Source organism: Apis dorsata, unplaced genomic scaffold, assembly GCF_000469605.1.
Source record: "Apis dorsata unplaced genomic scaffold, Apis dorsata 1.3 scaffold_86, whole genome shotgun sequence".
Taxonomy (NCBI): Eukaryota; Metazoa; Arthropoda; class Insecta; order Hymenoptera; family Apidae; genus Apis; species Apis dorsata.
The window spans coordinates 298,720-313,826 of record NW_006263384.1 but is presented as its reverse complement, the minus strand read 5'-3'; the positions used below and the strand labels follow the sequence as shown (position 1 = coordinate 313,826).

General features: G+C 25.7%; 1 protein-coding gene across 9 annotated transcripts in view; it reads right to left on the bottom strand.

Annotated features, from left to right (window-relative positions):
• Positions 1 to 13,148, bottom strand: part of LOC102674728 (peroxidase-like) — a 30,292-nt gene extending 17,144 nt beyond the window's left edge. For 2 of the 9 annotated variants that reach the window (XM_031508441.1, XM_031508442.1), the window contains exon 1: positions 12,979 to 13,148. Coding sequence is in view for 7 of the 9 variants with exons in the window: in XM_006611282.2 (XP_006611345.1) it covers positions 1,873 to 1,954 (82 nt within the window). In the remaining 2 variants the exon portion in view is untranslated. Of the gene's footprint in view, positions 1 to 1,872; positions 2,515 to 2,923; positions 2,958 to 4,659; positions 4,709 to 7,558; positions 7,969 to 12,978 lie in introns of those variants that run through there. The other 7 variants (XM_006611284.2, XM_031508439.1, XM_006611283.2 and 4 more) reach the window with 6 other exon arrangements.
• Between the last annotated feature and the right edge of the window lie 1,959 nt (positions 13,149 to 15,107).

The following is a 15,107-nucleotide window of genomic DNA, read 5'->3' as shown; positions in this document are numbered from 1 at the left end:
TTTTTTTTTACCACATTTTTTAATCAATAATGTACAGTGATAAAATACGACAAAATATTTTACTTTTAAAATATTTTTTTTTCTAACAAGGGCAACATGAAAATTCACTTTCTAATTACTGTATATACATATATTCATTATTATACATTTAAATATAATCTTAGAATATTTTGCATTATACGATACAATTTCGTTATTGATATTTTTTTTAAAAATTAAAAATTTTTATATTATTTATATGTATGTTATTTATATAACCATATACATATAAATATAAGTGCAATCGAGATATTGATAAATGACTAAGTGTTTTAAAAAATAGTATCTTGACCTAGATAACATTTCAGATACGAAAAATCAATATTATTGTTTGTTTTTACTCAACATTTTTTTTTCTCTTTTCTTCTTTTTTTTTTTTTTTTTTTTTTTTTTTTATTTGGAAATTTCAATGGAAGTTTCAAATTTAGTTTAGCTTATGTATTTTTATACAAATATATGAATAATTTAAATCATTTGTAATGTTTGCACAAGCAAGAGAAACAATAGATCAAGAAAGACAACAAATTGTTAGTAATCAGCTCCAATTCAATTTTTTGCTATGAAAATCTTGGTCAACTTTCTTTCAATCTTAATTGTTGATTCCGTAGATTTCATAAAGTTGACTTAATATTTAATTTAGCAATTTTTTCCACTGTATGATGTGAGAATTTAAACACACGTTATATAGAATAATTCGTTTGGATTCTGGAAATTACCGGTCGAATTCCCAGGACGTGTGTCTCAATATTTACTTTCGTAATATTGTCTTTAACTTGTCTGTCTTGCTATTTAGATATAAACATACTCGAATAAAAAAGTTTTACGATAAAAATTAAAAATAATATTTTTTGAGATTACTACATAATTAAAATTTCTTTTTTAGAATTGAAAACTATTATTTTCCTTTTAATCTCTGTACTTTGAATAAAAAATAAATTAATTATTAATATTAAATTATTAAATATTAAATTTATATATTCAAGCGGTATATCATATATCTACCAGTGCAGTAGTACGAGGTGAACGAGTACAATACTCTGAGAGATAAGTAGCTACATTCTATATTTCATAATAGTAACAAGATACTGTACTAGAGAAAATACTTCGAGTATAGAAATCATAAAAAAATCAATATAAAATCTAAGAATAATAAATAATAATAAAGTATAATACCTGCAATATAATATTAAATATCTCGAATTTTCTATTTTCTAACTTTCACAAAGTTCATTTAAAATGTAAATATAATCGAGATAAAATACATATTTTATTGCAAATTACTGTCATTATTTTAATAAAAGTTAGAAAAGTTGTATTAGTTTGCGAACAAGAATTTACAAAACGATACTTATCATAAGAAATAAATATTTTAAGTACGTATGCTTTTATTGAAATATTGAAAATATTATTTTCTTTCGTGTCATGCGTCTGTTATTTTGTAGGCCAACTAAATTAACGGAACTGAACATTCTAATAAAACATGAGGATAAAATAAAATTAAATCTCTAGATATTACTCTTACTATTCGCGCCTTACAATAATATAATTATCTTTTTTTTTTTTTTAACAATGATGTTTAAACTTAGAAAGAATCGCAATAATTAAATTTTAACCAGAAAAATATCAACAAAGAATAAGTCCAAATTTATTTTAGACAAATTTTATTTAAAGAATTAAAAAAATATGCACGAATATTTAAATTTTGCATATAAAAAATCTTTGTTTGCTTCTATAATAAAAATCATGAAAATCTTACGTGCACATCAAGATACCAGATAATAAAAGTCATTGATTATGAGCAAATATTTAAAATATAGTTAGCAGACACATTACCAGACACGTGATCCATAGGCTTCTCCAATCCGTGCATCGTATAGGCCCAGCGATTATTGTCCACTGGTGCAATAAGAAACATTCTCAGCACGCAAAAGCGGAATAGCAATGTTCGCGGTTAGATACGATATTTCCGTTTTATCGACACATCCAATACGAATCTTTCTACTAATTTCGACGCGCACACGAGTTGAGACGATTGGTCAGATAGAAGGAGAAGATTTTCCTTCCGATAGAATTTCAAATAAATTAGACCGGTTTCGTTAATGAACTCGTTAGTCGGAATAGATACTCGTTTGAAGCTGCTTGTACAGGTGCATTCACCTTTGGCAACTCACGGCGAAGTGGAAAAAGTATTTCGCGAATACGCTTATGAAAACTGGCTGCTGAGGACGAGCCGAAGAGCGTATCCAAGTTGGACTGAAGACGACTGAACACGAGCACCGCGTTTACGGACTACAGAATTCTCTCTATTCTCTCTCTCTTTTCTATTCAACCCCCTCTCTTGCGCACGCTTATTTACCGAAGCTCCTACACATTCTCGTAATATTCTATCTTTATCGCTCGCGCTTAACACGAACGAACGATCCTCAGTTGTTTCTGACGCTCTTGCAATGTATTTTCTGGAGCTCGTTTCTTCGAAAGTTACGGTCTATGTATCTCACTTGAATGTTTTATACACATTATATATATATCTATATATTTACAGGGTGTTTTGTTCTTTCTTTTTTTTTCTTCACAGAACGTTTCTTATCCTTATTGATAAAGTCAGCGTTTCTTCTCAAGCGTATGTATGCGTATATATGCGTTGCAGCTGTATACACATTAATAAAAAGATTGCACGTACATTTATTATTATATTGATACATCCTTCTCGTACGAATTATTATATAAAATGATATTTCGTTTGGTGCGTAATAATGTGAGATTATTTTATATGTTGTATAACTGCTTAACTACACACGTTTATACTTCCATATACTTTCAGCTCATGCTTCTTTTTTGCTTTTCTCATACTGCGTTCCATGCACTTTGGCTGTCTCACTCTCACCTTCTCTGGCATCCCGCATATTTCTTTTTCAACTATATATCTCTCTTTACTTTATCAGCTTTCACGAAATATATCTTCTATTCTCTGACAATATACATAACCGGTGTATCTCTCTCAGTTTTTCGATCAAATGCACATTTCTCTCTCTCTCTCTCTCTCTCTTTTTCTCTCTTTTGCTCTCACTCACTTTTGCACATACACAATATTCCATATACTTCCCATATAGTGTCTCTTTTCATTTATTCAGTTGCATATCTCTGTGTCTCTCTTATGCACTGCGCACAAGGTAACTCCCCACCACTTTTACACTTGAGCTTTCCCCCACCTGTCTGTATTCCCATCTCGCTCAATCGCAATCCCTATCCCTTTCCCACTTATGCTATCTTACGTTGTAGAACGAATTTTCCATCTTTGTTTTACTAGCGGCAACGATTCCTCGCATTCTACGCGCTTACTCGCGTACTTGCTCGCTTCGTTCGTGGGACCCCACTATCAGGATAGGGTCACCTTATTCGGTCGAAGAAAAAAACTTCTATCACTCGGTGAGCACGTGCTCGTCCCGGCCCCCCACCCCTCGTTCCCCGCTGCATGTCAGCTCCCTAAGCGTGTTCCAGGTTATCGCTGCCGATTCTTCGTCGTATGATTTTCTGTTTATTAAACGGAAGGATTTAGAAATGCGTATTTCATATATTTTCCAGAAAAATGCTAATTATTTCTTAAATTTTTCTCTTTTTTAATATTCACGAATAATTTTTGTATCTATTAACCGAGAACATAGATGATCGATATTACTTTGCTTCGATGAAATTGGAACAGGTTTGCACGTGGTTATTGTATTAATTGCTTTAAAATTAAACTTAGATGACGCATTATGATCGGATAATTTGAAAATGTAATTATTTATTGATTTTCGAGGGAAATGAAATAATAAATAATTATAATAAATTATATTTGTCAATGTGGTTTTAATTTAGTTGGAAATATTTTTATTACTTAAACGTATAATAAATTTTTTTAGAAGTTTACGTATGAGAAGATCTGCTTGATCTGCTTGAAAATTGTTTATTAATTATTATTCATTGCGATTAGATTATCTTATTAATTCATAACTAGTAATAAATATATTCATATATTATAAAATAATACAATGTTTATATAATGTTTTATTAGAAATATTTTGATTATTCTTACTTTTTAAAATATATAATTTTGTTAAAAAGAAATTATTTAAATTAGAAATAGGATTATTATTTGTAGCATTCAAATTATGGATTTTTATAATTCTCGAATGAATTATATGATGATAAGAGATTATTCTACATATGAGAATAATTAAAAATTATACAATAATATTTTATATTATTGTTTAAGAAAAAATTACATAATCAAGAAATTTTCAAATTTTTTGGAAATTAATATTTGAATGAAAAAAAATATTTTATTCTACATTTTACCATTTTCACATTTTCACATACTATAAATAATTCACTCATATGTAATTAGAAATCCGTCACTTTCACTTAAACAATTTTTGAATTTAATTTAAACGAAAACTTGAAACGAAAAAAATTCATTCTCTTTTTCGATTTATTTTTACACGTAAAATCATCCCTTGCTCAGTTGTACCACGATTTTCAATATACTCTATATATATGTCAGATGTAACGTACGAATTCAAAGATTATTCAATAGGGAGCTTAGGGATGAACAAACTCCGAAAATTTTAGATTATATACCTTTTGTCGAAAGACCCTTTCTATTTGTAAGCATACCCTCTTGTTGTATTGTAATACAAATTTATAGCACCCTCCAAGAATCCCAGTACTTTTCCACTGCTTTCACTATGGTATTTCCGTCCTGCGCAGTACTGATATTTACACGAAGGAACAAAATGGGAGTAGAGAAATGCGCAAACGCCATTACTAAATCGATGTTGTGTGACCATTAGAACCGATAAATAATTTTAATCAATATCTTGACTGTTCTGTTCTTTGATACGAATGTAATTTTCTATGTCAGAGAAATATAACGTAAGAATAAAGCTATTCGTTTAATAATAGCATGACTCAAAGAATCAAAATTTAGAGGATAAGTATTTCAAAAGTTTACATTTTTTAAAAATGAATAAATTTTTTTATCGACAACTTTTTGTCAAGTCATACAAGCATTGAATAGCACTTTTGGTTTTGTAAAATCCGATGTTATCATAAGATATAATAATTGTTCGTGTTTTTGTGATTTCAACTATAGTATATTGATTGAAATCGTAATATACTAAAAAACTATAGTTAGATCTACGTATTTTCATTTTCCAAAACTCTTCGATACTTAGATTTAGAATATAAATGATATATATATATACACAATGAAATGTTATTCATTTTCTCAAGTAACTCAAATTAAGAATGAGAATTGTGTCACTAGCTCAATGCATCTAATGGGCACAGTTATAAATAAGAGGGTGTTAAGTCAATTGGAACTTAACTATGGTTATCACTAACTTGATCAATTGAATCCTTTGTACAAAGGATACGATAATAATTTAATTAAGAAGATGGACAAATTTATGAAATTATTAGTAAAGACTTATTATTTTATTTAATAACTTTTAAAGCGAGATTTATGAATGAAATTTGATATTAAAATATATACTTTTCTTCGTCACATGTAATACATGTAATACAGAATCAAATACTACTTATAATATATATTCGAAAAAAAACTTGTTATTTAAGTTATGGAAATTAATTAATTTAAATTTCATTTAATTGTAATTATAACTTTAATTTTAAAAATATTTCTAATTAAAAATATTTTAAAAAAAGGTGAGTTTAGATAAAAAGATATGATAAAATATAATAATAAATAAATTGTGCCATGAATTAGTTTATTATACATTTACTTATTATTATATTAATTTGAAAAATATATTTAATCAGTGTAATTAATTTTTATTATTTTCTTTTAATGAAAGTTTTCAATATTTGATCGAATATAACATTTTGAAATATTAGTAATGGGTTTAACACGAATTATATCAGTTCACGTGTTAAGAAGTTTAAATATTTTTCAAAAAATTATGTAATCCAAATAATCCAATAGTAAGCAAATCTTCAAATTAGAAAAATTAAAGATTCACTATGTTTAGATTAACGATTGTTATATCAATATTTAAACAAATATTGATATAACCATAATCAAATTTATATATATGACAGTAAATTATCATATATATGTTATACTATTTTTAAAATTATAAAAGAATAAAATTAATAAAGTAAAAAATTGCAAAAATATTAAAAAAATATGAAAATTTGATACATCGAATTTTTTCATTGCTGATATTTAATGTAAAAATCTTATGCTTATTCTTCATTTAAATTTTGTATATCTTACACCTAATATTATATATAATAAACTACATATAATAATTGTAGGAAAATTACAGTGCTATCAAGATCGTTCATTGAAAAAATGCAAAGCTATACGGATTATGTGACTTCTCTTATCGATATGAAATTTTCCACTTCTTTAATATGTTTCAAGATAATAAGAAAATTTTTGCCATTAGAGAAAATCAAATTAACTTTTGTTTTTTGAATTTTAATTTAGAAAAAATTCAATAACATAAAAATATTATTTCGAAATAATTTTATTTAAATTTTTCTGTACTTCTCAATGATATTTTTTGGAAAAATTGAAAATTTATGTTAAGGTTAATTATTTTAATTCTGAGATTATTTAATTTTGCAAAAAGTTCAATTTCATGTTTAAAATATCAAATATTATCAAAATATTGTCGATAAATGATATAATGGTAATATTTGACATTCAATATCAAAAACATTTTTTATTAACAACTTCAATGTTTTTAATATTATATTAAAATTTTCGACCTTTTGTATAGCTTTGACGTTAAGACTTTTTCATCAAATGCTCAATGCCAGGGTATTGATTTAGAAAAAGTGCAGATACTATGTTTTATTAGTCATAATCGTATTTTTCATTCATGCAAAATGTTTTTTTTTCTTTTATTTAAAATGTTAATGATTGCATCGAATGATATTTTAAAATGATAAAAAATAATTCAACTTAAATGTTATTGATATTGTTGTTTTTTGTCAATATTTACAATGTAAATCAGTTATTTATAAATATATAAAATATACATTATTTTTAAATATTTGATTTCTGCATGTTATTATTGAACTGAGAAAAATATATTATATTGATGTATTTATTCAGTATATTAACAAGAATAATAATTGCAGAAAATATTGAAGATATCATTCCCTATAATTTTAATAATTTTTGATAATTTTTGTTTTAATAATTCTTTGTTTTGATATATTACAATACTATTAATAGTATTAATTAATTATACAAAACTATCAAACGTATTGTATGCATATAAGAAAAGTTTATTGATACAGATATATATATTTGGCTGTATGTAAAGGTTATATACGTATATATAACACTCATTAAATATTTTTAAAATTACATAATATTACAGAATTAAATTCAAAAATGGTAGACTTTGTCATATAAACATGACTTGTAAGTTCTCAATTTCCCCCACTTATTGCTCTCAATTATTCAGTACAATGTCTACGCCAATGGTGGCTTGCTTACCTAAATACGATTTCTTGAAACGTTCGACTCGCAAGTTTTCATACAGAAAGGTGAACACATCCACGCCCATTTTTTCACTCGAATATTGAATAGTTGGGCTGCTGGAGCCCTGGGCCAATAGCCTCAACTTTTTAAGATTCTAAAGTAACGGCGGAACTAGTCTTTCTCTGTAGGATCGATAATGCTTTTCGGACGCGAAAATTCGAGAATTTACAGTCACTATTTATAACTAATTTGAAAAGATAGACCGATTGAAAAGTCAAGAAAATTGATAAATAATTAATTGATTAAAAATTAATTGATAATTAACGATTAGAGTCAATTTCGAAAAAAGCAAACGAACAACCGTAAACTGGATTAAAATACTTCCTGTACGATCGGCTATCCGAATTCGACTCTCCCTATGGAACACTCCTCTCTTTCCCCTCCAAAACAGTCTTCTGGAGAGCGCATGCGCTTGCCCCTATAGAACCGCACAATGTCTGCGCCCATGAATACCAACAATAAAACGATGATACTCTAGAGACAATGACTTATGTTTTTTCGTTTTTTTAATAATAATAAATTGCATACAAACTTGAAATAGAATTGTATTAATGATGACATTAAGATTGAAGTTTCAAAATTTCAAATATATTGTTATATGTTATAGGTTTGAATAGATTGGAAAAGAAATTATGCAATTATATTAGCATAATATTAAAATTATCATATACATTTGAAAAAGATTAATGTAAGTTAGATTTTTCGAAAATGAAAAATTCATCAATTCACTAATCAATTCAGTTTTATATATTACACGAATTTAATCTTTCGAAATTTGTTAAAAAATTATTAATTATAAGTTGAGATTTTACGTAACTCAAAAAATATGAATTGTTTCATGTGATTTGATCCGGTTCAAATCCATCACTACTTGCGATATATTGCGATTTGTAATTTGTTTATTGTTATTGTTGTTGATGATAATGATAGTTGTCACTCAATTTAAGTATTAAATCTTTAAGAATTTCAAACGTTGTTTAGATTAATTAAATTTATTTCTAATGTGTTAAAACAATTTAGGGAAAGTTAATGATTATTGATTTCAATTTCATAAATTTTTTTTCATATTTAATAAATAATTCAAAATTTCTAAAATATCTCTATCTATTGTTCAAAATAAAAATTTCCACATTCTCTACAATATAAATTTTATTTCATTGCATTAACAAAAAAAAAAAAAAAAATACATAACATAACAAACTAACATTCAGTAAAGTTACGAATTTCTTATATTCCAGTTTCTTTTCACATAAATAAAAATTATAAAAGTTATATCAGTTGTAACTAAATTATATAATAAAAAATCTAATTTCTACTTTTCACAAATAAAAGAATATTTTCGTAGAGTACGCATTTCACAATATTTTATTCGAGTTTTTGCGAATTTCTTCAATAGTGATCATATAAGATGTAATCATAAAATGATAAATTAAAGATATTTTGTTTTTTGAGCGAACAATATCATGCAATCCAGAAAGAATACATAATTTAAATGAAAACGAACATGATTACTCTATCTATCCTGCTCACACTTCCACATTGTCATGAAAGCGAATAAAAACCGAACGATAGGAAAGGGAACGGTAAAACCAGCAATAGTTTTCCCCCCTCCCCTTGAGTGGGGGAAATGAGACCAGGCTCTGTAGGAAGATCGTACAGAATGGTTATCCGTCACGCGTATATCACGTGCTCGTTCGACCGGCCGGCATGCGGCATCTTTACCGTTTCTTTCTACCTTTACAGAATAGGATTTCTTTTGTATTGAATTTTTTTTTTTTTTTACAGAAAAATAATATCTTAAAATAATAAATCGATCATCTTAATCTCTAAATATTATTTATTTAATTTTTGATTTTTACAACCTCATTAATTTGATAAAATTTTGAGTTAATTATTAATCGAAATTTATAATTGGCATTTTGAAATTAAGTTCAAAGATCATAGAGCACTCTTGGAGTTTCGAATTCTTTCATCATCACATATTCAAGAAATTCAATTTTATTTTGCTAATAGTCGAATATTTTTGTTAATCATAATTTTACTTTTACTTGTAATTGATCCAATATTTTCTTTGTTGAATTTATTGGAATTTATTGAAATTAAAAATGAAAATTGACAAAATTTTTGTAAAGATCAAAGCAGATAAAAAGTCAGGTGAAGACGATGAGTCAATCAAATAGTTTAAACAAATGACAGTATTTAACAAGTATTGGAAAAGTTTCTTTTATCAATGTTATACATTGTAAAGTGTATTACGTGTAACCACAAGGTCATATGATTACGACAATGTCACAACGAAGAATTTTTAGATCAAGTTTAAAAAAAACTTCAATGAATAATCACGATTAGTCAATCGAAAAAATTGTTATGTCATAAGACACTATTTCTCTACAGGAGATACGTGACAAATTTTACAAATAATTCCAGTAATTTTATTATTGCTCATCAACTACAACGTGAACTATACTATCATAATCCTTTTAATCCTAACTTTTATTCAATTCAATTCTTTTTTATATGTAAAAATGAATTAATGAACAAACATCATCCTAAATAAATAAAATAAAAGGAAATAATTAATAAATAATCATCGTGTCTAAATTTAGAATTGAATATACTCGGAAATTAAATTTTATCATGTATTTAAATATTGCGATGTATTATTTAACATGACTCACTAATTAAGGAAATCGTTCTAAAAATTTCCATGTAAAAATAAATAATCACGAATTGGAAAGAAGTATTCGATAATAAAACAGTAAACTACACTTCTTGATATGTAATAGTATGTATACATAATTAAAGATATTTAGAAAAAAAATGAAAAAATCTAATTAATTCAAATGAATAATTGAAAATTATTTGTGAACTTGATAAAAATAAAGTAAAATTTTTTATATTTTATGATATGATGAAAATTTTTAACTTAAGTATATTATTTCTTTATATCATTTAAAGCATTATAGAAATTTAAATAAATATTTTTAGATAAATTCTAAAAATAATTTCAGGATTGAAAAAATTAGCACAATTATTATAAAAATTTTAATAATTCCTAAATAAAAATAAAAAAAGATAAAATATTTTGTTAAGTATTATTTATTATATAAATAAAATTAAATTATTAATAAAATTCTGCATCAAAATTTTCAAAAAAAAGTAAAAAAAAAAAAGGAGTTTTTTAAACATAATCATAAATTCATCGAAAATTTTTTTCATTTAAGAGGAAGCAAATAATTACGTATTTTCTGTTTAATTATTTCGTAACGAGTATGATGTACGTGTATAAATATTCGTCGTACATACTTTATTTTCAATCATGTTATTTTTAGTAATCGGGACAGTTTAAACTTCGTTATTTAAAAGATTATCATTTATTTTACAGAATAAACTAAATATCGTAAAATTATTTTACGATATTTTTATTATTAACATAATAATTTTTAGATCAGAAAAAATATATAAATTAAAATTCAATAAATTATTATTTAAAAATACTACAGTATTAGATTTACTATTTTTATATTCAATTCAATATATCATTCAAAGTTAAAGATCAATAATATTAATAATTTTGTTATTTATATTATTATTATTATTATTGCTGATATAACTGATAATTTTAATATCAATATCTTTACTATTTTGATTTGATGTTATCTATCAATGTTATTATAAGATAAATGAAATTATTATTATCTTTGTATTATTTTAATTTGCATTTGCATTTTTATCACATTTAACAATAAGTAAACAAGAAATCACCATTAAATATATATCATTAAAATACACTTTACTAATAATAACATTGAAATAAGTTTCTTAAAATATTCTAGTAAGAATTTTTAAATATTTTTTATTATTATTTCTTATCATTAGATTTAAATTCATATAGAAATTCTATTTTTAGTCTATTTTTTTTTTTGTTTTTAAAAAATTATCTTATTATATAACAAAACATAATCTACATATACAACAGCGACTAGAAAAGAGAATGCCACGAATGCGTCATCTATTATTTGCAGCATAGAGCTGAACATCATATTGCTCGTTCGATAAAGAGGGAAATATTTTTAGCGGGAAAATATGAAAATAAACAGATATTTCAAAATTGGTATAAAAGTTCAATTTTCCAAATCGATAAGGGAAAAGAAAGAAACAATTATAAAGAATATTACAAAAATGTATTGTAATTGAAAAAGAAAAATGATATTTTGAATGACTTGTGATAACAAGAGAAAAATAATAGAAGAAAAAACTGATGGAAAATTATTGTTATCAATTTTTGTTCTAATGATTCAAATATTATGATTTAATCGGAAGAGATATGTCTTCTAAGATATTGAATTTCATTTGATACTAAAATATCTATTATTCATGATTGATTTGATACTAAATTGATATTAATCTTTACTTTAGGTGACATTATAAAGTTTTTTTGTTGAAAATAATTCCGTTTTAATATATATATATAAAATAATTGTACTAATTATTAGACATAGGTAAATTATAGAAATGATTGTAAAAAAAAAAAGAGTTATTAATTTAGAATCATTTTAATTGTACTCTTAATGATTTTCAGATTAAACATAATTATGAAAAATAATAGATATTTTATTATCAATGGTCGCCATTGCAGTATCTTTTAAAAATAGCTATAATAGAATCTAGGTCGCCCTACGACTAGTGCAAAATTTATATTCGCATTCTCATTGCCACGTTTAAATTGTCTAATATATTTTCACTAATTCTTATTTCAAAAACAATCATTTTGTCAAATTAAATGTTTGCATCGAATTAAGAATATCTTTTTTTATAATGTCTCATAATACACTTGAATAAAAAGGATTAAATTATAACTAAATAAATTTATTAGATTTTCCATAATCAATGACACGTTTCATAATCAATTCACGTTCGTCAAGTCAACATACTATATAGCAACTGAGAAATTAAAAACAGTATAAAAATAAGAATAAGCGAGCCACAATCCGTGAGGATTACATAGATACATCTCAGAAATGCAATGTAAACCACACGAATATATATACGATCGTTTCTTTCAATTTTTAACAAACGTTAAAAAGAAACATCGAACGTGCTTTAAAAAGATCAACGTCTTGTAATCTCACGTAACACTTATCATAAAAGACAGCGCGATAACACAGCGATAAACGAAACGCGTTCCTCTAGTTCGTTTTAATTTCGATTCGCTGCAGGGAAGATTTTTTTTACAAAAAGAAAAGCGTACGAATACGAAAACGCGGGAACAGTTCCTAAGTTGATTGCGAATGAACTCGATTCAAAAAAAAAAAAAACAAAGATAATAAAGCACGAGGAGAATAAATTTTTAATTTCCGTAAGACTATACTCACGATCGTTTCAACGCGACGATGAGGATCGAGAAGAAAATGTTGGAGTCTCGATCTCGTTGCACCGATCTCGAACACCTTGACTAGTTTATATTAGACTGCAGCTCTTATTCGTGCCACCTCGAGTGCGCTTCTGGCTGATCTTAGCTTTTCAACTGCAACTATATACGAAGACGAGCTCTATCGGCCAGCAAGTGATTCTAGATAGCGAGGCCTCTGCCTCTCTCATTGGTTACTGGTGGGGTCGTTCCGGGTCGTTCTCCACCCCGGACGAAAAGTCTTCGTTCATCATCTTCTCCAAAGAAGATTCATCGTCCGCCTTATCGACCTTCTTGATGGCCCTTCGTCCTTTTTTATACGCTTTCGTGGCAGAAGTCCTTGAGACTCGAGGGAAACAGCGAAGTTAAATTTTACTTCGACAATTCGAGATACGACGATTCGTTTCAAGAATAGGTAATTTCAATCGGTGGATATAATTAAAAATTGAATGTAAGAACGTGTTAAAATATTTTTAAGAAGATTTTCGAATTACAAAAATTCTAGAGATAACAAATTTCGACCAAATTTGAGCATATATTATATTCTAATTTTTTTTATTATCAGGATATAATTCGAATTCTTGTTAAAAGGAAAGAAAATTTTGTATCGTGAAAAAAATTAAATATTGATAGATAATTTTTTTTATTTTGTGTAATTTTGGTTTTACAGGTTAAACAGGAATTTTAATTCAAGAGGATGTATAAATATTATAATATCGTTTAATTAATTTAATTAATTGTGGGTATTTTTATGAATATGTATTATTGCTTAAATATTTGAGAGCATCATCAGTTGAGGAAGAGAAATGATAAATTATTTTTATACGAGTAAAATAATAATAAAAAATTTCTTTAATAATTAAAATGGATTAAAAGAAGATAGTAGCTTCCTTTTTAATTAGATTTATATACCTGATGCCAAAAGTGATGATTATACGTATATGCATGATGAATAAATATAGGAAATGATATATACGCATTTTGTTTCTTCTTTCTATTTGTCACGGTTTTAAAAATAGATACGAGAAATAGATTTATTTTTTGTGCAATATCTTCAACAACTTAACTAACAATTAAATTTATCTATATTTTAATTAACAATTTTATAACAAGGAGTTATAAGTTTTAGTTTTTACAGAGCAAAATGAAATTCCAAACTATTTTCTTATAAAAAAGTCATAAATGAAAATCAGTTTATAAATCGTTTTTATTTGTTAAAATTATCATTCACGTTCAACGAGAAGACGAAGATATTTTAAGAAGTTCCCATATCTTTTTAATAAAATAAAAATTTATGAAAATCCGTGACAAATAATTTATACGATTAAATGTACGATATAAGTTCATTGATTCTTGATTCTTCTTAATTATGATTTTTCTATAATAGGATTTTTCTATAAGATGTATATAATTCTATATAATTATATGTATATTCTATAGGATGTATATAATCTTGTTTAATAATAGGAATTTAATAATAGTTCATGTTTTGACGATTAGATTTAACCTTCCGGAATTACATTACTAACATTAATTAATTAAAAATAAATTAATAGAATTCTATTATTATATCATGTTGAAAAATGTTCAACGATAAAGCACATCAGTTTTTCATCTCATAATATATTTCAAATGATTATATTTCATTTTGTAATACATTGAAATTTTCAATCACAATGTAAGAAATATAGTCGTAAAATGTTAACATCTTAACATCGTATCAAATTATTATTACGCAATTCGAACAAGCTTATATCCACACAAGTCGTATATGCAAATCAAACAACGCGAGTGATGATACATTAATGATTGACATTCTGTATGTACTGAATAAATGCAACGCATTTTATTTTCACAACCTTCTTAACTTTTAAGAAGAAACAACTTCATTTTTTCCAATTATTTTTTATCGATTCCAATTAATCGAGTGTATGCCTCACGATAGAATTGAAAGAACTTGCTTTCTTATTACCACAGTGAGATATGTTTTGTTTGTTTGATATCCATTCTACGGAAAACACGTCATTTGTTTATAGAAAGCGTTACGATAATGATGATTTTTCAGAGAGTTTTTAAATAAAATACATCGCAATT